The sequence below is a fragment of the Phyllobates terribilis genome, unplaced genomic scaffold, assembly GCF_046119375.1.
Source record: "Phyllobates terribilis strain yellow unplaced genomic scaffold, ASM4611937v1 Scaffold_5__5_contigs__length_657084704, whole genome shotgun sequence".
Classification (NCBI taxonomy): Eukaryota; Metazoa; Chordata; class Amphibia; order Anura; family Dendrobatidae; genus Phyllobates; species Phyllobates terribilis.
In genome coordinates, this window is record NW_027362765.1 from 375,687,314 (window position 1) to 375,711,283 (window position 23,970).

The following is a 23,970-nucleotide window of genomic DNA, read 5'->3' on the forward strand; positions in this document are numbered from 1 at the left end:
GAGAGACACACACCTTACATCCAGCCTATATTACTGGGAGAGACACAGCTCACATCCAGCCTATATTACTGGGAGAGACACAGAGCTCACATCCAGCCCACGTTACTGGGAGAGATGCACAAATTAGATCAGACTGAAAACTGCATGTTGGAGAGTCTGAAAAAGAATGTGTGAACAATGCAGATTAAAATTTAGCACAATTCATTTCTGTACAAGAATTGCAAGAAACATGGGTAAACAAAAAAAAAGGAAATGACTTTAATCATTATACTTATAGAAATTGGATCCATGGCTTTTATTAGGGCAAGCAATAACAAAACATAGGGGAAAACTTTTTGGGTGATTATCTATAACCATTGCTTGGCCACAAGCTGTATTTTTCCTACATACATTAGATTATTTTGTTCTTTACATAAAGGATTTTTTTTAACATGGGTGTCAGATGTTATCTATGGCTGTAGCCTGCAAATTATCACTTTCTATGTTTCTATTAAAAGCATTAATTAACTTTATGATCTCAATGAGGAAATGCATCTTGCACGCCCAGATAGGAAGGGATAGGAATATGTATAACTTTTAGGTAGCAAATCTCTTCATAGACTTGTTTGCTTCATAAAAGAATTTCATTAATGCAAGACTGTATAAATATTAAAATATGATAATTTGAAAAAAAAGATGCAATACTCCTGTGTACAAGAAAAAAATGGATACTTCCTCTTTGTACAAAAATAGCACTGCGTCCTGTGTACAAGAATATAACTACTATAATACTGCGTCCTATTAACAACAATATAGCTACTATAATACTGCTCCTATGTACAAGAATATAACTACTATAATACTGCCCCCTATGTACAAGAATATAACTACTATAATACTGCGTCCTATTAACAACAATATAGCTACTATAATACTGCTCCTATGTACAAGAATATAACTACTATAATACTGCCCCCTATGTACAAGAATATAACTACTATAATACTGCGTCCTATTAACAACAATATAGCTACTATAATACTGCCCCTATGTACAAGAATATAACTACTATAATACTGCCCCCTATGTACAAGAATATAGCTACTATAATACTGCCCCCTATGTACAAGAATATAACTACTATAATACTGCTCCTATGTACAAGAATATAACTACTATAATACTGCTCCTATGTACAAGAATATAACTACTATAATACTGCTCCTATGTACAAGAATATAACTACTATAATACTGCGTCCTATTAACAACAATATAGTTACTATAATACTGCTCCTATGTACAAGAATATAACTACTATAATACTGCCCCCTATGTACAAGAATATAACTACTATAATACTGCCCCCTATGTACAAGAATATAACTACTATAATACTGCCCCTATATACAAGAATATAACTACTATAATACTGCTCCTATGTGCAAGAATATAACTAATATAATACTGCTCCTATGTACAAGAATATAACTACTATAATACTGCTCCTATATACAAGAATATAACTACTATAATACTGCTCCTATGTACAAGAATATAACTACTATAATACTGCCCCCTATGTACAAGAATATAACTACTATAATACTGCCCCTATGTACAAGAATATAACTACTATAATACTGCTCCTATGTACAAGAATATAACTACTATAATACTGCCCCCTATGTACAAGAATATAACTACTATAATACTGCCCCTATGTACAAGAATATAACTACTATAATACTGCTCCTATGTACAAGAATATAACTACTATAATACTGCTCCTATATACAAGAATATAACTACTATAATACTGCCCCCTATGTACAAGAATATAACTACTATAATACTGCCCCTATGTACAAGAATATAACTACTATAATACTGCTCCTATGTACAAGAATACAACTACTATAATACTGCTCCTATATACAAGAATATAACTACTATAATACTGCCCCTATGAACAAGAATATAACTACTATAACACTGCCCCTATGTACAAGAATATAACTACTATAATACTGCTCCTATATGCAAGAATATAACTACTATAATACTGCTCCTATGTACAAGAATATAATACTATATACAGTGCATTGTGAAAGTATTTGTCCCCCTTGAACTTTTCTACCTTTTGCCACATTTCTGGCTTCAAACATGGATATAAAATTTTAATTTTTTTGGGAAGAATCAAAAACAAGTGGGACACAGTCGTGAAGTGGAACGAAATTTATTGGATATTTTAAACTTTTTTAACAAATTCAAAACTGAAAAGTGGGGCGTGCAATATTATTCGGCCCCCTTGAGTTAATACTTAGTAGCGTCACCTTTTGCTGCGATTACAGCTGCAAGTCGCTTGGGGTATGTCTCTATCAGTTTTGCACATCGAGAGGCTGAAATTCTTGCCCATTCTTCCTTGCAAAACAGCTCGAGCTCATTGAGGTTGGATGGAGGGCGTTTGTGAACAGCAGTTTTCAGCTCTTTCCTCAGATTCTCGATTGGATTCAGGTCTGGACTTTGACTTGGCCATTCTAACACCTGGATACATTTATTTTTGAACCATTCCATTGTAGATTTTGCTTTATGTTTGGGATCGTCTTGTTAAAAGATAAATCTTCGTCCCAGTCTCAGGTCTTTTGCAACCTCCAACAGGTTTTCTTCCAGAATGGTCCTGTATTTGGCTCCGTCCATCTTCCCATCAATTTTAACCATCTTCCCTGTCCCTGCTGATGAAAAGCAGGCCCAAACCATGATGCTGCCACCACCATGTTTGACAGTGGGGATGGTGTTTTGAGGGTGATGAGCTGTGTTGCTTTTACGCCAAACATATCGTTTTGCATTGTGGCCAAAAAGTTCGATTTTGGTTTCATCTGACCAGAGCACCTTATTCCACATGTTTGGTGTGTCTCCCAGGTGGCTTGTGCCAAACTTCAAACAAGACTTTTTATGGATATCTTTGAAAAATGGCTTTCTTCTTGCCACTCTTCCATAAAGGCCAGATTTGTGCAGTGTACGACTGATTGTTGTCCTATGAACAGACTCTGCCACCTCAGCTGTAGATCTCTGCAGTTCATCCAGAGTGTTCATGGGCCTTTTGGCTGCATCTCTGATCAGTCTTCTCCTTGTTCGAGATGAATGTTTAGAGGGACGGCCGGGTCTTGGTAGATTTGCAGTGGTCTGATACTCCTTCCATTTCAATATGATCGCTTGCACAGTGCTCCTTGAGATGTTTAAAACTTGGGAAATCTTTTTGTATCCAAATCCGGGTTTAAACTTCGCCACAACAGTATCTCGGACCTGCCTGGTGTGTTCCTTGGTCTTCATGATGCTCTCTGCACTTGAAACAGAACCCTGAGACTATCACAGAGCAGGTGCATTTATACGAAGACTTGATTACACACAGGTGGATCCTATTTATCATTACCAGTCATTTAGGACAACATTGGATCATTCAGAGATCCTCACTGAACTTCTGCACTGAAAGTAAAGGGGCCGAATAATATTGCACGCCCCACTTTTCAGTTTTTAATTTGTTAAAAAAGTTTAAAATATCCAATAAATTTTGTTCCACTTCACGATTGTGTCCCACTTGTTGTTGATTCTTCCCCAAAAAATTACAATTTTATATCTTTATGTTGGAAGCCAGAAATGTGGCAAAAGGTAGAAAAATTCAAGGGGGCCAAATACTTTCACAATGCACTGTATCTAAGAAAAGACATATAAATGATACTGCTTCCCATCCAAGGAAAAAAATAATTGTTCTAAACAGGTAAAAATTTCCATATTTCCTGTGCCGTGATGACCTACATTCATGAATCTGTCTGTCCTCACTACCTATAGCTGAGTACATCTTGTCTCTTGCTGTTTACTCTCCTGTGACTTGTAGACCTTTTTATAATTGTTGTATCTTAGTTTTTAATTAAATCTTACTCTGTTGATTCCTTTGTCATTTATGCTCTTATGTTACTAAAATTAGCCACCAATATAATAATAAAAATAATTTCATGACTGTAAAATCACTAATGAGCCTGCAGTTCCAGTCTCTAAGCGTGGAAGCAAATGTGATCAACTTTGACACTTCTTGAAAGTGGGAACAAAGTGGCACAATGATATATATATATATATAGAGAGAGTTCGCCATTTTGACAGTATACTAGAGGTAAACTCGTGAATCACTTTGACAAGCAAAATTACTTATGAAACAATGGGCAGATTTACTCTTGTGAGCGCTCCTTCGATTTGCACCAAAATTTGACACATTTTGCTCCAAATTGGCCTTTCTAGTTTTACCCCAGATGTATGGCTAAATCGCTGCTAACGCTAGAAAGGGGCCTGGCTTTATGAGGAGGGTTGTGACTTGGTTAAAAACTCGTAAAACTTTGCACAATTTGAAAAACTTTTTTCACTGTTTAGACTCTTTAGATGCTTTAAAAGAAATTAATGATTTCTGCCAATACCAAGTTTAGGTTTAGGATTCTCTTTATTTTTCCGCAAAAGGAAATGGTATAGAAGGCATTGTCTCTCCTTGTGAAAACCAACAGCCGACATACAGTATGGAGACTTATAGGTCAGGCAATGCTCTCTGGGGAAAAAGGTATGCAAATGATCTTTCCTCTAGGAAAAAGGCTTTCTAACGCCACCTATTGGAGGTAGAAACTCTAAGTGATGCTCTGTCCATTTTGACGACTACTAGCCCATCATGGCTGTCTTGCGGAAGACATCATCACAATAGTAGTAATATCATGTGGGGTTATGTAAATTCTCCTTTCACTGGACACGTTCTGGATATTTTTACCTGGAAGTGAACTCATGACCGTGATGAAATGTACATGGCACTGCCAGCTCATGTAACCTCGCTGCCCGCAGGGCTCTGAAGGTGCACTACTCCTGTACTTCTCCATGGAAATTATAGTAATATTACGAAACCGCAGGATAATCTTCAGCTCTGGATTTGTAACTTTCCTGTAGGAGATAATTACTATACTTGGAAGATCAGTAGTCGTAAAATAAGAAAGAACCCCTTTATTACAAATTGTCAGGATGGGTGATAACCGTCGATCGTTGGTTTTGAGCCATTTTTATAGAGCGCCTGTCACTTCAGATCTGAGTCCAGTGCCTGGCGACCTTCTTCAGTCTCATAGAGATTGGACCACTTTCAGAGATTGATCACCTAGTCCTCAGGTAGTGTTTTTTTTTTCATTTTTGTTTAACTATTTGGGGGTAGTCCAATGACTTTTAAAAAGTTGAGGCAGTCCAAATATTTCTAGAAGATCATGCAGGAGCGGCAAGCTATCACTCAGACACAGCCAGACTCCCCACAGAGGAGGCAGAGATGGTTTATTACCATCTCTACCTTCCGTATTACTATTTACACCGTGCTGAACAAGTGCTATTAGTTTTGGAAGCACTAACATCGTAACATCATATGATCACTGGTGCAGCCAAGGGACTGAATCCTCAATGTAATTGGGGATGTGTTGTTTCTAGAAGTATCCCTGATGAGGGGGAGGGGGGATGATGTCCGATATATGAAAAAATAGGTCCCATATATAATGAAAAAAAGGCAAATATTACTTGACTATCCAAATGAGAATTATTTTTTTTAAACACAAAGCTGCATTTGTGAAGGAAAAAAAAAATTAAAATGTGAATGAGGGATAAAGTAGAATTACTGGAAGGGCAATGGGGGATAATGGCATGGAACTGAACTGATTACTCTTTTTGAGCAGAAAGGTTTTACATGAAAGGAGAATTTCCAAAGTGAACAGGTATAGAGTTATATATATATATATATATATATATATATATATATATATATATATATATATATATATATATATATATATATATATATATATATATATATATATTATATATATACACCGCTCAAAAAAGTAGAGGGAACACTTCTATAACCCATCCTAGATCTGAATGAATGAAATATTCTCATTGAATACTTTGTTCTGTACAAAGTTGAATGTGCTGACAACAAAATCACACAAAAATCATCAATGGAAATCAAATTTATTAACCAATGGAGGCCTGGATTTAGAGTCACCCCCAAAATTAAAGTGGAAAAACACACTACAGGCTGATCCAACTTTGATGTAATGTCCTTAAAACAAGTCAAAATGAGACTCCATATTGTGTGTGGCCTCCATGTGCCTGTATGACCTCCCTACAATGCCTAGGCATGCTCCTGATGAGGCTGAGTATTGTGTGTGGCCTCCACGTGCCTGTATGACCTCCCTACAACGCCTGGGCATGCTCCTGATGAGGTAGCGGATGGTCTCCTGTGGGATCTCCTCCCAGACCTGGACTAAAGCATCCGCCAACTCCTGGACAGTCTGTGGTGCAACGTGACGTTGGTGGATGGAGCGAGACATGATGTCCCAGATGTGCTCAATCGGATTCAGGTCTGGGGAACGGGCGGGCCAGTCCATAGCTTCAATGCCTTCATCTTGCAGGAACTGCGGACACACTCCAGCCACATGAGGTCTGGCATTGTCCTGCATTAGGAGGAACCCAGGGCCAACCGCACCAGCATATGGTCTCACAAGGGGTCTGAGGATCTCATCTCGGTACCTAATGGCAGTCAGGCTACCTCTGGCGAGCACATAGAGGGCTGTGCACCCTCCAAAGAAATGTCACCCCACACCATTACTGACCCACTGCCAAACCGGTCATGCTGAAGGATGTTGCAGGCAGCAGATCGCTCTCCGCGGCGTCTCCAGACTCTGTCACGTCTGTCACATGTGCTCAGTGTGAACCTGCTTTCATATGTGAAGAGCAGAGGGCGCCAGTGGCGACTTTGCCAATCCTGGTGTTCTGTGGCAAATGCCAAGCGTCCTGCACGGTGTTGAGCTGTGAGCACAACCCCCATCTGTGGACGTCGGGCCCTCCTACCACCCTCATGGAGTCGGTTTCTAACCGTTTGTGCAGACACATGCACATTTGAGGCCTGCTGGAGGTCATTTTGCAGGGCTCTGGCAGTGCTCCTCCTGTTCCTCCTTGCACAAAGGCGGAGGTAGCGGTCCCGCTGCTGGGTTGTTGCCCTCCTACGGCCCCCTCCACGTCTCCTGGTGTACTGGCCTGTCTCCTGGTAGCGCCTCCAGCCTCTGGACACTACGCTGACAGACATAGCAAACCTTCTTGCCACAGCTCGCATTGATGTGCCATCCTGGATGAGCTGCACTACCTGAGCAACTTCTGTGGGTTGTAGAGTCCGTCTCATGCTACCACGAGTGTGAAAGCACAACCAACATTCAAAAGTGACCAAAACATCAGCCAGAAAGCATTGGTACTGAGATGTGGTCTGTGGTCCCCACCTGCAGAACCACTCCTTTATTGAGGGTGTCTTGATAATTGCCAATAATTTCCATCTATTGTCTATTCTATTTGCACAACAGCATGTGAAATTGATTGTCAATCAGTGTTGCTTCCTAAGTGGACAGTTTGATTTCACAGAAGTTTGATTTACTTGGAGTTATATTCTGTTGTTTGTGTTCCCTTTATTTTTTTGAGCAGTATGTATATGTATATGTGTGTATATATATTATAAATTACTAGATGGTGGCCCGATTCTAACGCATCGGGTATTCTAGAATATGTATGCTGCCGACCGGGCGCAATCAGCAGAGCGGGGTTTAAATTTGGCGCCAAAATTGCTGATTGGTCACGGGCGGTCGCGACCAATCAGCAGAGCGGGGTTTAAATTTGGCGCCAATCTCTATGATTGGTCGCGGCCGACGGCCTCGACTAATCAGCAGAGCGTGGTTTAAATTTGGCCCCAATAATGCTGATTGGTCGCAGGCGCTATTTAAATGTGGCGCCAAAATCGGCGATTGGTCGCGCCCAGCGTCGGCGACCAATCAGCACAGCGGTGTTTAAATGTGTAGCCAAGATCGGCACAGTAGTGTTTAACTTTTGCGGCAAGATCAGTGATTGGTCGCGGCCCAAGACCGCGACCAATCACCGATTTGTGCGGCACTTTTAAATAGCGGCCGCGACCAATTGGATGTCAGCGCCGCTCCCCGGTCCTCCCTTCACACCCTAGCCGCATGGATGTCAGCGGCACTGCCTGTGCGGGCGCTCGCAGCAGAAGTATCCCGACCCCGGCGGTCCTTACGCTGCTACCGGCCAGGAGATGAGCGCCTTATTTGATTTCTAAAATTTAAATAAAAATGAACAATTGATTAAATTAGGAAATTGTAACAAATGTTAGTGGTTTCAAAAACAAAAACATTTTTAAAGAAACCGCCTCCTACTGGTACATCCCATAGTACTATGTTATATAATTGGATACAGTATGATAACACTTCCTTGTCAAAAATGTTGGCAACAGGCATTAAAATGTTCAAATGTTGAATTGTAAACCTGGAAATTCCTCTATGCTGCCAAGCACTATGGTAAGACCCCAGGGCATGCTATTATCTACTCCCCTCCCTTTACTAAACCATGAAGAAATACAGCAAAATAAGACTTTGCCAGCAATGAATAACCTTGTAAGCCCTCAGAATCCTCCTGGATGGAGAAAGAAGAATGTTGTGAAGAAAAAACGGAGAGTGGTGGTCATGGGGGATTCCCTGTTAAGAGGAACAGAGGCCGCTATCTGCAGACCAGACATAACCTCAAGAGAAATGTGCTGTCTTCCAGGAGCAAAAATTAAAGATGTGTCTGACAGGATATCAAGACTCTTCAGACCTACAGATCACTACCCATTCCTGCTAATACATGTGGGGACAAATGACACCGCAAGAAAGGACCTGGAAACCATCTGCAGTGACTTTGAAGACTTAGGCAAGAAAGTGAAAGAATTGGGAGCGCAGGTGGTCTTCTCATCCATCCTCCCAGTGGATGGCCATGGAACAATGAGGTGGAATAAGATTCTACAGGTGAACAACTGGCTACGTCGATGGTGCCGTCAACAAGGATTTGGATTTCTGGATCACGGAATGAATTACCTATACGATGGACTACTTGCTAGAGATGGGGTGCACCTTACGAAGACTGGAAAACATGTATTTGGAAGTCGCCTTGCTACACTCATCAGAAGAGCTTTAAACTAGAACAATGTGGGAAGGGAAGCAAAAGGGTAGAAAAAGCCATACAGCTGACAAATACTATTGAGATCTCTGCTACTGGAAGTGGAAAGGAAGAACAAAGACAAAACAATTTAAATAATAAAAATATGGGAGGAAGAGAAACCAATCACAAACTAACATGTTTTTATACAAATGCACAAAGCATGGGCAACAAACAAGGAGAATTGGAACTACTAACGCAGGAAAAGGAATATGATGTCATTGGAATCACTGAAACTTGGTGGGACGATACACATGATTGGAATAAAAGGCTAAAAGGATACAACTTATTTGCAAGAAACAGACTTGATAAACGAGGAGGAGGTGTTGCATTGTATGTTAGAAAAGCGTATATCTGCACAGAGATTGAAGCTTCAGAGACTGGGAGTTCTGTGGAAACTGTTTGGGTAAGAATACAAGGAGAGAACAACGGAAAGGACACCATTGTAGGCATTTACTACAGGCCACCTGGGCAAGCTGAAGATATGGATGAACTCTTTATGTATCAAATGACCAAGTTCTCCAAAAAATATGACGTAGTGGTCATGGGAGATTTCAACTATCCAGACATTTGTTGGGAATCTCTCTCAAGTAAAACTAACAGGTCAAGCAAATTCTTATCCTCTCTTGCTGACAACTTTATCTTCCAAAAGGTAGGGGAGAAAACAAGGGGATCTGCTACTTTGGATCTAATCCTTATAAACAGGGAGGAAATGGTTGAGGAGGTAAAGGTGGCTGGGACCCTAGGAGGCAGCGATCATGCTATTATAGAATTTTGGATAACTAGAGGAGGAAGACATGTGAAGACTCAGACTTCAAGGTTAGATTTTAGAAAGGCAGATTTTAAGAGACTCAGAAAGAGAATAGGAGGGATCCAATGGCTGGATGTCCTTAAGGACAAAAATGTCCAGGAAGGATGGGAAATTTTTAAAAATGAGATTCTCAAAGCACAATCGTTAACAATCCCGAAAAGTAGGAAGAATGGGAAGCATTTAAGGAAACCAGGATGGATGAACACAGAACTTAAACACATGCTAAAAAGAAAGAAAGAAATGTTTATTAAATGGAAAGAGGGAGGCATATCTAAAGAAGATTATAATGCAGTCTGCAGATCCTGCAGGGCACGTATCAGGTTAGCTAAAGCTGACAATGAATTAAGGCTTGCAAGAGATGTCAAAAGCAATAAAAAAGGATTTTGGGGGTATGTCAAAAGTAAAAGAAAAGTCAAAGATGCTATAGGATTTTTACAGGATGAAAATGGAGAAATGGTAAGAGAGGATGTTGAGAAGGCCGAACTTTTTAATTCCTATTTTGCATCTGTTTTCTCTCAGAAAGAAAATGTAACATCAACTGATCTTCACTGTCCTTTTAAAGGAATAGAGGAATCCAAGTTATCTGTAAACAGAAAGATTGTGAGGGAATATTTAGCTAACATAAATGAGTTCAAGTCTCCAGGTCCAGATGAATTACACCCCAGAGTACTGAAGGAGATCGTAGAAGAAATTTTAGAACCACTCTCCATAATCTTTGAAAATTCTTGGAGAACAGGAGAAGTCCCAGAAGACTGGAGAAGAGCAAATGTTGTTCCTATCTTCAAAAAGGGGAAGAAGGTGGACCCAGGGAACTATAGGCCGGTGAGTCTGACTTCTATACCAGGAAAGATCTTTGAACAAATTATTAAACAACATGTATGTAAGTACATGGATAAGAATGAAGTGATTAACCAGAGTCAGCATGGTTTTGTAACTAACAAGTCATGTCAGACTAACTTAATTTCCTTCTATGACAGAATCACTGACTGGGTGGATCAGGGAAATGCTGTAGATATAGTATATCTTGACTTCAGCAAAGCATTTGACAAAGTATCTCACACCATCCTTATTGAAAAAATGACCAAGTATGCAATGGACCAGGCAACAGGCAACTGTTAGGTGGATTCATAACTGGCTTAGTGATCGGACTCAAAGGGTGGTTGTAAATGGCTTCACATCCAGCTGGATGAATGTCTCAAGTGGGGTACCACAGGGCTCCGTCCTGGGACCTGTATTGTTCAACATCTTTATCAATGATTTAGATGAAGGAATTGAGGGTAAACTGATTAAATTTGCTGATGACACAAAGCTAGGAGGGATAGCTAATACTAGAGAAGAGAGAGAGAGGATTCAAAAAGACCTAAATAAACTGGAGCAGTGGGCAGCAACCAACAGAATGGTTTTTAACAGGGAAAAATGCAAAGTACTACATCTGGGCAATAAAAATGAAAAAAGCATAACAGAATGGGAGGAATAGAGCTAAGCAACAGTACATGTGAAAAAGACTTAGGTATACTAATAGATCATAGACTGAACATGAGTCAACAGTGTGATGCAGCAGCAAAAAAGGCAAATACAATTCTGGGATGTATTAACAGAAGCATACAGTCTAGATCACGTGAAGTCATTATCGGTCTTTACTCCTCTTTGGTCAGACCTCATCTGGAATACTGTGTACAGTTTTGGGCACCACATTTTAAAAAAGACATAGACAAACTGGAGCAAGTTCAGAGAAGAGCGACCAGAATGGTGACTGGTCTGCAAACCATGTCCTATGAGGAACGGTTGCAGGATTTGGGAATGTTTAGCTTGCAAAAAAGAAGACTGAGAGGAGACTTAATAGCTGTCTACAAATATGTCAAGGGCTGTCACATTGTAGAAGGATCATCTTTATTCTCATTTGCACAAGGAAAGACTAGAAGCAATGGGATGAAACTAAATGGGAGGAGACACAGATTAGATATTAGAAAAAACTTTTTGACAGTTAGGGTGATTAATGAGTGGAACAGGCTGCCACGAGAGGTGGTGAGTTCCCCTTCAATGGACGTCTTCAAACAGAGGCTGGACAGACATCTGTCTGAGATGATCTAGTGAATCCTGCTTTGAGCAGGGGGTTGGACCAGATGACCCAGGAGGTCCCTTCCAACTCTACCATTCTATGATTCTATGATTCTATGATATCTGGATCCAAGCCAGAAACTATTTCACAACTGAATATGTAATTGCTGAGAAGTGCATAATGGGAAGAGGGGGGGGGGAATCATGTAGTAATGTTCACTGCAGTTGAAAATATATTCTTGGGTTAGGGCCTTTTGAATCACTTCAATACAGTGTCAGCTCAATGTGACTTAATATTCCCTTTCCTCTGGATTTTAGAAAACTGTTTATAGATTATATTTTGCAATCAAAGTTTTTGCATATAGCAATATTGGAAGAATGATCATTCCAATTTCTTTATATAGGACCAGAGCACTCTGGAAGAAGTTTTCATCTAGGATATCTCTGTACTTGGCCGCATTCATGTTTCCTTCAATTGCAATCAGTTGTTCTGTCCCTGCAGCTGAAAAACACCCCCATAGCATGATGCTGCCACCACCATGTTTCACTGTTGGGATTGTATTGGGCAGGTGATGAGCAGTGCCTGGTTTTCTCCACACATACCACTTAGAATTATCACCAAAAAGTTCTATCTTTATCTCATCAGACCAGAGAATCTTATTTCTCATAGTCTGGGAGTCCTTCATGTGTTTTGAGCAAACTCTATGCGGGCTTTCATATGTCTTGCACTGAGGAGTCCTTCCATCAGGCCACTCTGCCATAAAGGCCCGACTGGTGGAGGACTGCAGTGATAGTTGACTTTGTGGAACTTTCTCTCATCTCCCTACTGCATCTCTGGAGCTCAGCCACAGTGAACTTAGGGTTCTTCTTTAGCTCTCTCTCACCAAGGCTCTTCTCCCACGATTGCTCAGTTTGGCTGGACGGCCTGGTATAGGAAGTCTTCTGGTGGTCCCAAACCTCTCCCATTTAAGGATTATGGAGGCCACTGTGCTCTTAGGAACCTTGAGTAATGCAGAAATTCTTTTGTAACCTTGGCCCGATCTGTGCCTTGCCACAATTCTGTCTCTGAGCCCCTTGGGCAGTTCCTTTTAAGCTCATGATTCTCATTTGGTCTGACATACACTGTGAGCTGTGAGGTCTTATATAGACAGGTGTGTGCCTTTCCAAATCAAGTCCTATCAGTTTAATTAAACACAGCTGGACTCCAATGAAGGCGTAGAACCATCTCAAGGAGGATCACAAGGAAATGGACAGCATGTGACTTAAATATGAGTGTCTGAGCAAAGGGTCTGAATACTTAGGCTATGTGCCCACGATGCAGAAATGCTTCGGATGTTTCCTGAGCGTTTCTGCATCTCCCTGTTGTACAATCTGCATGCGTTTTTTCTATGTGGATTGTACATGCGGATTGTACATGCGTTTTTCCTGCCAGGGACAAGCGGAAGTGAAGCGTTCTTCACATGCATTTCAGCATGCGGGTTATCAAGCACTTTCCAAGCGATTTTAGCATCATCAAAGTGCTTGACAACTTGGTCACACTATATAAATCCATGCAAACGGCATGGATTTATATAGTGTGACCGAAAGAATGGTAAAAAAATAAATATTATACTTGCCTTCTGATGGCCCCTGGTGTCCTTGTCTTGGCTTGCCGGCAGCTCGCGGTAGATTAAAGGAAATGCGGTCGCGTGACCCATCACATGACTAAATGACGTCACCATAGGTCCTTTTAGTCTACCACGAGCTGCCGGCAAGCCGAGACAAGGACACCAGGGGCCATTAGAAATTAAGTATAATATTTATTTTTTATTTTATTCTTTTTTTACAGGTACTATGGTACCCGGGTCCGGAGGAGAGTCTCCTCTTCTCCAAACATGGGTACCATCCGCACATTGAAATGCATGGAATCCGCATGTACAGATGCAGTGATGCAGATGACATGCGTTCCAATGCAAGTCAATGGTGGCGAAAACGCCGCGCTTCCGCAAAATAATTGGTAGTGCTGCGGATTTTTCAGCAATGATAATCCGCAGCGGACACAGCACAGCACATGCGGATTATCATTGGGGAACATGGCAGACCTTCTACCAACCGTTTTTTTTAAGCGTTTCTGCAGCGGAATTGCCGCTGCGGAAACGCTTAAACGCATCGTGGGCACACAGCCTTACGACCATGTGATATTTCAGTTTTTTTTTTTAATAAATTTGCAAAAATTTCTACATTTCTGTTTTCTTTCAGTCAAGATGGGGTGTAGAGTGTACTTTAATGGAAAAAAAAATTAACTTTTTAGAATTTGCCAATTGGCTGCAATGAAACAAAAAGTGAAAAATGTATGGGGTCTGAATACTTTCTGCACACACTGTATATGTTGAGCAGGCACCGCTATGGGCCCAAGTCATACCCCAAGTGAAACTGTATGACAAAATGCTTTGATCTTGCATACCCAGGCTGGACCCACTTCTGATTAACTTTCATTTGCAATGTTGACAAGTGAAAGGAGAGTATAAAAGTAAAATTTTAAACATAGTTGACAAAATATGTCTGCTGGTAAAAAAATGCTGCCCAACAACTAAAGTCTAGCTGCAGCTACTTCACTGACCACTACCATGATTGTATGTGTCAAACAGCGATGGTCACTCTAATGGGATGGATTTACCACCAGCTAAAAACCTTCACTTTAGAAGCTCCTCAGCCAATATCCAATACTCAATCTAGAATTTTTGGATTCATGCAATAGTTTCCAGAAAGTTTTCTCTTTTCATTGTGTAGGCTACTAAATTATTATTATTTTTTTTTTTTTAAACTCTATTTATTTTTTGTTTACTTTTATGCCTTTTGTCTTGTCTTTTACAGGATCAGGGAGTGTCCTTTACTCAGTGCTGCCAAAGACAATGATATTGGAGCTCTCAAAAAACTTTTGGATTGCACATCGACTGACCTGAATATGAGAGGTAAGTGGGTAGAGATGTTTGAGCTTGGCCAAAGAGTAGGGCTTCATAGAAGACCTAGTGCCATGGCAAAAATTATGAAAACATGCCATTTTAAAGTCTTGCGTAATCAGAGCCTTTGGTGATTTTTATCCATAATCTTACTATTCTGTGTTTTAGGAGCCGTGGGAGAGACCGTACTTCATGTGGCTGTTACATATGATAACCTGGAGGCTGCAGAAATAATTCTAGAAGCTGTGCCGGACCTCATCAACCAATCCTTCACCTCTACCCTGTATGAAGGTGAGATACTAGCATTGTATTATGGTGATATTTTGTGACCATAATGCTAAATTCAGTCAAATGTGATTTTGGGATCTACACCATATTTTTTTTTTTGTTCCCTATTTAATTGAATGGGATGTAAAAATAAGTATTTTAAAAAAATATATATATATTTTTTTACTCCTTGACCCCATATACTCCTAATGTATTGTTGATTATGTACTTTTACTGCATGACAGCATTGTATGTTTTTGAGGGGGTGGCGGAAAGCATAGATGGAGGGATGAGGAAAATGGCTGTCCATTATGCCGACGTCCCTAAACCATTCCTCATATCTCCTCATTTTTGGACTCTTCATGAGTCTCATGAAAGTTATAATTTCTAAGCTCCAACATGAATGGAGGGCCACACATGCGCAGTCACCTCTCCATTTCATGAGCATGCACGCCAGACGTCTCAAAATCTCCTTTTGATCTGCTTGGACAACACCTTTAAATTAATTGAAGAAATTTTGAGTTCTAACAATGAAGCTACTTGTATAATTGTTGCTGGTAAAGGTTTACACGTTATCATTGATTTTACATTTTTCTCTTCTTTTAGGACAAACTGCACTACATATTGCAGCTGTCAATCAAAACTTGAATTTGGTGAAACTACTGATTCAAAAAGGTGCCGATGTCAGTTCTCCTCGAGCCATTGGAAGTTTCTTCTCTTACAGCCAGGAAAATCTGTTTTACTTCGGTTAGTGCAACAATCGGCACCACATAAACTATATATATAACATATAATGTAATGTAATATAATATATATATATATATATATATAACTTAATTTAGTTTTGAAAAAGCTCTCAAATACTTTTTTTTTTCTTTACAACTTGGTTAGATCATCATCATTGATCATCTGACTCTTCATTTCTTCTTGCTTTTAGGTGAACACATATTATCTTTTGCTGCTTGCACTGGCAACGAGGCCATTGTCCGTCTACTTATTGAGAATGGGGCCAGCATTCGGGCTCAAGATTCCTACGGTGAGGACTGATTTTAAGAGTTTATTAGAGTTAATACATTGATCAGAATGAGAAAATTTGTTATCTATATTTGGAGTGGGACAATTTGATAACTGTCCATGTAAATAATTGTCTCCAGCATTTGGAAATGGATGGTCTATGCTTTGGTGTCTAACGTGTCCTCCTATAAATCGCCATAGATAAATATGAAAATTGACTATAAAGTAGTTAATTACGGTCTTTGTGTTTTGTAGGTAACACTATACTCCATATCTTGGCCCTACAACCCAACCAGACCTTTTCCTGCCAGATGTTCGATCTGATATTGTCTTACGATGATGCGGAACACAACGAGGTGGACATTCAGACGATCCGCAATTACATGGGTCTTACGGCCTTCAAATTATCTGCTGCTGAGGGAAACATTGTTGTACGTAAAACATTTTGAATGTCTTGAAAAGAGAAAAATTAATGGTCAATTCACTTGAGACAGCGGAGATGCGTCCAAAAAAGAAGACCTTCATAGAAGAATAATCAAATAAAAAAAAAAAAAAGTTGCAGACAAACTAACTTGAGTTAGATTTACTTTTTCTCCTGAGAGGCACATAATCATGATGGTTACAACTTCAAAGAGGCATATAGGCTTTATGGTACCTATGTATGGGCACAATACCTAAATAGTGTCCAACAGCAAGAGTGCAACAAAGAGTTCATTGGGAGTTTTGGCATGACACTAGCTCACGGAGGTGAGTTGTAAAGCAATGAGATCATATAACTTTTTAGGCATACAACCAACTTCAACAGTGCCAAACCACCAGTAAACGTTATGGTGCTAACCTACTGTACGTACCTGGGTGGCATGTTACCGTATAACAGGCCCATTCTTATTAGAGATCCTTTTTTGTGGCAACATACGGATGCAATGAAGAAACAAGACAGAAGAAGAATCAACACCTTTGAAATGTGATGCTGGAGAAGGATGTTATCAATACCATGGATGGCAAGAAGAACAAACAAATCCATTTTGGAACAAATCAAGCCAGACTTGTCACTAGAAGGAAGGATCACCAGGCTACGACTTGCCTACTTTGGATATATTATAGGAAGACAGCAATCACTGGAGAAGGACATCATGGTCGGAAGAATAGAAGGAACAAGGTGAAGGGGATGACTAGCAACCCAATGGCTTGATATTATCAAGATAACGGTGGACAAGACCCTGGTGGACCTATCTAGGCTTGCATAAGACTGATCCTCTTGTAGATTGTTCATCCATCAAGTTGCTATGACCTGAGATCAAGGGAAAGGTCGTTTGGAAAAAACAAAACCACAAAAAAAAACACACCAGCTTTCCAGATTTTTGTTTTTAACATTTATGAGAGCTTGTGTTCATTTTATATAATTTTTCAAAAACTTTAGAAGTGATGTCTATTAAAATGATGTCTATTAAAGTTTGTAGTACGAAGGCAAAATTTTCATGAATATTCATCTGAGAATTAGTCTCTTTCAAAAGTTCCTCTCTGAAGTTTGGTCATCTAACGTTTTATACTTGTTTCTCATTCTCCTAATTAATTTTTTTTTTTTTTTCTTGACTTCTCAGATGTTTCAACATTTATTAAAAAAACGGAAAAAAATCCAGTGGCGTTTTGGCCCGGTGAGTTCAGTCTTGTACGATCTTTCGGGTATTGACTCTTGGGGAGAAAATCAGTCCGTGTTGGATCTGGTAGTGTCTTCCAAAAAGAGAGCGGTAGGTACATCTGTTTTTCAGGTTGTACATGTTCGTTACCTCTTACATGACACGAGCCTTGCTCTAACCCAACATTTTGTTGTAGGCCCGCCACATCCTTGACCTTACACCTGTGAAAGAACTTGTGAGTCTGAAGTGGAGGAGCTGTGGTCGACCATACTTCTGGTTTTTAGCGGCAGTCTACGTCCTCTATATGATCTGCGTCACCATGTGTTGCACTTACAGGCCTCTTAAAGAAATTTCTCAAAAACCTAATGATACTCGAGATGCAACCATTTTCATCCAAAAGCCTCTTTATGTAAGTGGCCAAATAACGGATCCAGGTTTTTTTTTATTTGTCTGACTCTTTTTCCGTTTATTTACGACTAATCTTATTATACCTACCAGGAAGCATATGTAACCTATCAGGACGATCTCCGTCTCGTTGGGGAGCTCATTAGCGTTTTAGGAGCTATCGTTATACTACTGCTTTTGGTAAGCAATCCTAAAAATGCAGATTGCACATGTTTTTGTGGTCTAAGAGCCTCATTGTTAGATTATACCACAAGTGAGGGCTGTGTATTAAAAAAAAAAATAATAATAATAATTCGAAGGATTTTCCAACTTGAGATCACTTTATTCACTCCTATTGAGTTTAGCAGGCGTGGGGCTGCAATTCTTGGCAACAGACACTACATCGTGTCCGCAGCTCTGCATTTTTAGCTCCATATGCTGTTTATATCTGGGTGCTGCTGAAGATGAAAAATGGCTAATTAGTGGGGGTCTCAGGTCTCGGACCCCTAGTCATGTGATATTGATGACTTGAGATTTGGATCGGTTATCCATATAAAAAATTTTGACACCCTGTTTAATGATAACATCCCTGCTGGCTTTGGTCAGTAATTTAATGACAACCTGTTATTCACCTGGTCCTTAAGAGATATTAAGTATATTATCTCTGATGATCTAGGGCTGCAAAAAATTATTAGTAACAGCCCTGGTGGGCTATTCCTATGAATGGGTGGATATTATCTTCTTATTTCCTAAGCTAGACCCCCCCCCCCAAGGAAACTATCATGGACTCGGTCCATCAGGGACTTTGCTATTAACGTCTTTATTACCCTATACCAGCAGGGATAATATCATTCATTTTATCACTTCCCTAGTCCACCAGAAATGTTACTAATAGCTACTTCAATTCTCTAGCCCAACAGAGATTATATTATTACTAACTACTTTACTTACCTAGACCACCAGGGAAAAAAAGAATAATAATATCCCTGCTGGTCCAAGGAATTAGAAAAAGTTATTAGTAACCTCCCTGGTGGTCTAGGGAAACGAAAAATTGAATGATAATATCTCTGTTTAGTGTAGGGCATTAAGAGATTAAGGTTAATAATAATATCCATGGTTGACTAGGTCATTGAATGAGTCTGTAATATTTTCTCTGGTGGTCTTAAAAGAGAAGTTAAATAATAACCTCTTTGGTGGTTAAGGTAATAGACCACTAGGGATATTACTATGGAACTGAATCAGTTATTAGTAACATCCCTGGTGGTCTGGCGGACTGGCCAATCACATAAATAATGCTTAATTATGGAAGCACTTACCAAGTCCCATAAGGTTCAACAGAGTCAACTCGCCACTTTGTCTTCTCCTTCCCGGAGTGCTCATCAGATTTTAGTTTTTCTTTTGTGATAATTTCTCCTTTATGTATTTACTTATTTTCTGTTTTTAGATTCCCGACTTGCTGAGGGTCGGAGCAACAAGATATTTTGGGCAGACCGTTCTTGGTGGTCCCTTTCATATAATAATGTAAGAATATTCTAGAATATTTGGGATTTTTTTGTTTTTTTTCTTTTTGGTCTATAAGATCTCATGATTAATGTCTGTAAACTTTTATATAGAATTGGTTTTGCCTGTATGGTGATGGCAGTTTTGGTCATGAGGTTGACCAACAGCGATGGAGAAGCGGTTCCCATGTCGGTGGCGATGGTCCTGGGCTGGTGTTATATCATGTATTTCACGCGTGGTTTCCAGATGCTTGGACCATTTACCATCATGATACAAAAGGTAAAGATGGCGCCTTCATACACTTTTCCCCAACACTGACCTTTTATTCAATCTTCTTTTCCATTCTATAATCAAGAACAAAACGTGGAGATGACTAAATCTTTAAAAATTTGTTTCGGTGATGATTAGATTTCTAATCTTGGAGCAATGTGTCCCCTATATTGAGTCTAGAATAAGGATCTACTAATGGGGGAAAACATTTTTTTTTACAAATCTTTGGCACAGGGAAAATATCAAAAAAACATCATAGTAAAAGATAATGCCTTACCAACACCAGGTCAGATTATCAATGTAAAAAAGGTGGTAAAGTGGTGACTGGCCCTGGGAGGCATTAAATTAAGTTGGTTGGAGGGGGAGTAGATGCGGACAGAGTGCACTTCCAAAAAATGGAGAGTAACAGAGGATGGCAATGGAATTTGGGTGAAGGAGTAGTTATCTGACAGGAGATAACCATCTCCTCCACCATGCTTGTTGCTAACTTAAGGGGTGTGAGAAAGGTGGAATCCACCAGAAAATGCAGCTGTAGAGGCTGTGTCAGAGGGCGTGAGCTAGGTATCAGTTTGTAAGTGATGAAAAGATCATGGATGTATGAAAGTTTGTTGCAGACAGAGCGAGCGTTTCAGAGAGATCCTGTTAGAGGGACTGAGGAAACTGGGGCCGGGTAAATGGGTATAAGGTTATAAAAGTTGCGAAAATTCGTGATGGATTGTGGATGGGAGGTAGAAGTAACGGTTGGGATGTGGTGAGGAGGGCCAGGATTTGGAGAGATATCACCATGAGTGAAGAGAAGCAGAGAGAGTGTTAGTAGGTGGGAGCAAAAGAGGGCATGAGGTGGCTGTCTGTGTTTAGAGACACAGGATTTTATGTTGAGGAACAGATCTGAGGAGGAGGTGAGATGGATGGGGAGGATGGAGGGAGAGATAACTAGTTCATTACTAGATTCAGGGATTAGGGGAGGGTTGTGGGAAATAGAGGGCTATAGGGGTGATAGTGGAAAGAAACATGAAAATTGTCTCATCAGAGAGTAAGTGGACTAGAACTCTAGTGCCACCTATTGGAACTAGCAATCCTGAAAGCCAAAATTGACCCTCTAACAAGCCTTGCCACATGACTTGGGATAAAAAACAATCTGAATTTGCAGACACTGTTTCGGGGTACTGCCCCTCGTCAGTACAAAGTGTGAGATCTGGTTTGGCTGGGTGAGAGGCATCTGACCGGGATCCAAGGGGTAACATTTCTCCTTCTGGAGAGTGACCTGTCAAGCCTGACATGCCAAGGTGAGGAGACTTAAACACAAACAAAAGTTCATTTTAATCTTTAATCTTGGAATAATAATAATTTCCACAATTGGATGTGTTTAAATAAAATGTCCCTGTGCTGAGATAATGTTATAAATGTGCCCCTGCTGTGTACTGTGTAATGGCTGTGCCTGACCGTACAGGAACACTGTCTGATCATACCACAGCTCCTGGGCAGGGAAGGAAGCAAAAGAGAGTATACAGACATTACGGCACAGGATCACAGCTGATTCTTTTGTGAGGTAAAACATTTCACTGCCTGTTTTTTAAGCAATGTTTTACTTCAAAGAAAGAATCAGCTGCAATCCCCTGCTGAAATGTCTGTATACTCTTTTACTGCCCCTCTGCCCAGGAGATGTGGTATGATCAGACCGTGTTCCGTACACGGTCAGAAACAGCCATTACACAGGGCAACATTTTATAAGATTATCTCAGCACAGGAACATTTTATTTAAATACATTCAATTGTGGAACTTATTATCATTCCAAAAACTACTGATTGAAATTTAACTTTTATTCATGGGGAAAACCCCTTTTAAGCCTTTTAAGAAACAGAAACCTTGTTTACAGTGACTATGTATCCAGTTACCTTCAGTTGCCTTCTGGTTACATTCTGGGTCTAATTCATAATACAATTTGATGATGCATGAGCAGACTAAAGTCTATGCAGACTTGTTGCTTAGAAATGCATTCACATGTGAAACAGAGGGAAAGGTCCTGTACTCTTCTTAATCAGCTAATCAAAGCTCAGCCAGATGTAGGATATCTAAGCCGAAATAAACAAGCGGGTCGTTAAAAAAAAAAAAAAGTTGGGGAGAGGGTAGTGCAGTGGGCAGTATCAAACATGCCAGGGATGAGCAGCAGAGGCAAGAAATATCTAAAATAGTAGCATTCTAGTGGAAGAAATGTTCTGATTGTTTCCTATAAAACCTCCGGCCAGGAACTTTGCAAAATGTTGGTCAATCTCTCTTTGTTCCTCTGCCGGAGTGAAATTTCCAGAATATGCAATCATCTTCTCTTCAACCTTTTTATGTCAAGTGACTTTCAAAAAACTGAAATCTCAGTCTCCCATGTACAGAGAATATCTACGAGACTGAATCCTGGTCTTTTAACTTTCAGATGATATTTGGAGACCTCCTGCGCTTTTGTTGGCTAATGGCTGTGGTTATTCTTGGGTTTGGTGCAGGTGAGAATCTATTTTATTTGCCTCTTAAAGAATTGGTTACAAGTTATTGTCAGCGAATAGGCAGCCCAACTCTGCAACTCTGCGTCCATTAACCCCTCAAAGACCCGGTCAATTTTGTCCATCAGGACACAACAATTTTTTTTTTCTTTAGCACCTTTGAAAAACCATGTATTTATTTTTTTCCTGGTAATGTAGCTGTGTGGGGGGGTTGTTTTTATAGAGGACAAGTTATTTTATTAATGGTGTATGGTTTTTAGGGTGCATTGTAAAAGGAGGAGCGGAACAAGAAACACTGCAAATTTTTTTTTTAAATGTATTTCTTTTTATTGCATTCATAGTGTAGAATAAATGACCACTTTACTGTCTGCTCAGTGTAATTATGACCTTACCGAATGACAATTTTTTTTATTCTTTGTTCATTTCACTGTTTCACTATTTCTTACTCACAAAAAACTATCAAAAATTATATAAAAAAAAAAAGTTTTTTGTCATTTCCTGAAAACCATAACTTTTTTTTTTGCATGACTTGTGTTTTGTAGGAGTTTTTTTTTTTATAGGTATCATATTGAGACACATGTAAACTTTCTTCTTATTTTAGTTCTGTTTTTCAGTTTTTTTTGTTTTGTTTTTTTAAATCTTGGCAAGCAAAAAACAGCAATTTTGTCATTTAATTTTTTTACTCTAGCTTGTTATCCAGGTCATAATTTTATAGTTTGGGATATTCTGGAAATGGTGAGATGTATAATGTATTTTTTGTATTACTTTTTATACTAAAACCTTATATATATATATATATATATATATATATATATATATATATATATGGTTAAAACGCAAAACCTATAAACTTCATGGTAATGTTGCACAAGTTAAATCTGAACTTGTGATTTCAAAGCTATAAGGTATCTATACATTTACAGTTCTTTTCAATATCCATTAACAGAATAATTTTTTTTTTGTATTATTATTTTGCAGCTTTCTTTGTAATATTTCAAACCCAGGACCCTGAAGAACTCGGGCAGTTCATGTCCTACCCCATGTCTCTGTTCAGCACTTTTGAACTCTTCCTAACCATCATCGACGGTCCAGCGAATTACTCTGTAGACCAGCCGTTCATGTACAGCGTCATGTTCTCGGCGTTTGCCGTAGTTGCTGCTCTCCTAATGTTGAATCTTCTGATTGCCATGATGGGGGACACACACTGGCGCGTCGCTCATGAAGGAGATGAATTATGGAGGGCTCAGGTGGGTTGACACCGGCAGAGACTTGCCTTGATGCTTCCAACCCCAATGCAAATTGTGTAACTGGCCCCCACCTACAATGTGCCCTCCTTAATGCTGGTGTTGTCCTATGTGGTAAAGGGGCCTTTGGGCTCCGTAGGGCACTAGGGATAGGATACAAAAGTTACATCTGCAACCCACCATAACTATGCCAAAAATAAGGAACAATGCACTATCCAAATACAATTCACAGAAAGAAAAAATGACCGGTCTCATCGGAGTTGAAATACAGATGATTATGCTCGA

At 39.7% G+C, this 23,970-nt stretch overlaps 1 protein-coding gene across 1 annotated transcript in view; it reads left to right on the forward strand.

The window, feature by feature from the left end:
• LOC141273235 (transient receptor potential cation channel subfamily V member 6-like) overlaps positions 1 to 23,970 on the forward strand; it is a 50,887-nt gene that overhangs the window by 21,188 nt on the left and 5,729 nt on the right. Inside the window, exons 2-13 of the mRNA XM_073684807.1 lie at positions 14,794 to 14,891; positions 15,048 to 15,170; positions 15,753 to 15,893; positions 16,084 to 16,182; positions 16,416 to 16,591; positions 17,762 to 17,908; positions 17,994 to 18,206; positions 18,296 to 18,382; positions 19,626 to 19,702; positions 19,795 to 19,960; positions 22,378 to 22,444; positions 23,420 to 23,688. Of these exons, the coding sequence (XP_073540908.1) occupies positions 14,794 to 14,891; positions 15,048 to 15,170; positions 15,753 to 15,893; positions 16,084 to 16,182; positions 16,416 to 16,591; positions 17,762 to 17,908; positions 17,994 to 18,206; positions 18,296 to 18,382; positions 19,626 to 19,702; positions 19,795 to 19,960; positions 22,378 to 22,444; positions 23,420 to 23,688 (1,663 nt within the window). The remainder of the gene's footprint in view (positions 1 to 14,793; positions 14,892 to 15,047; positions 15,171 to 15,752; positions 15,894 to 16,083; positions 16,183 to 16,415; positions 16,592 to 17,761; positions 17,909 to 17,993; positions 18,207 to 18,295; positions 18,383 to 19,625; positions 19,703 to 19,794; positions 19,961 to 22,377; positions 22,445 to 23,419; positions 23,689 to 23,970) is intronic.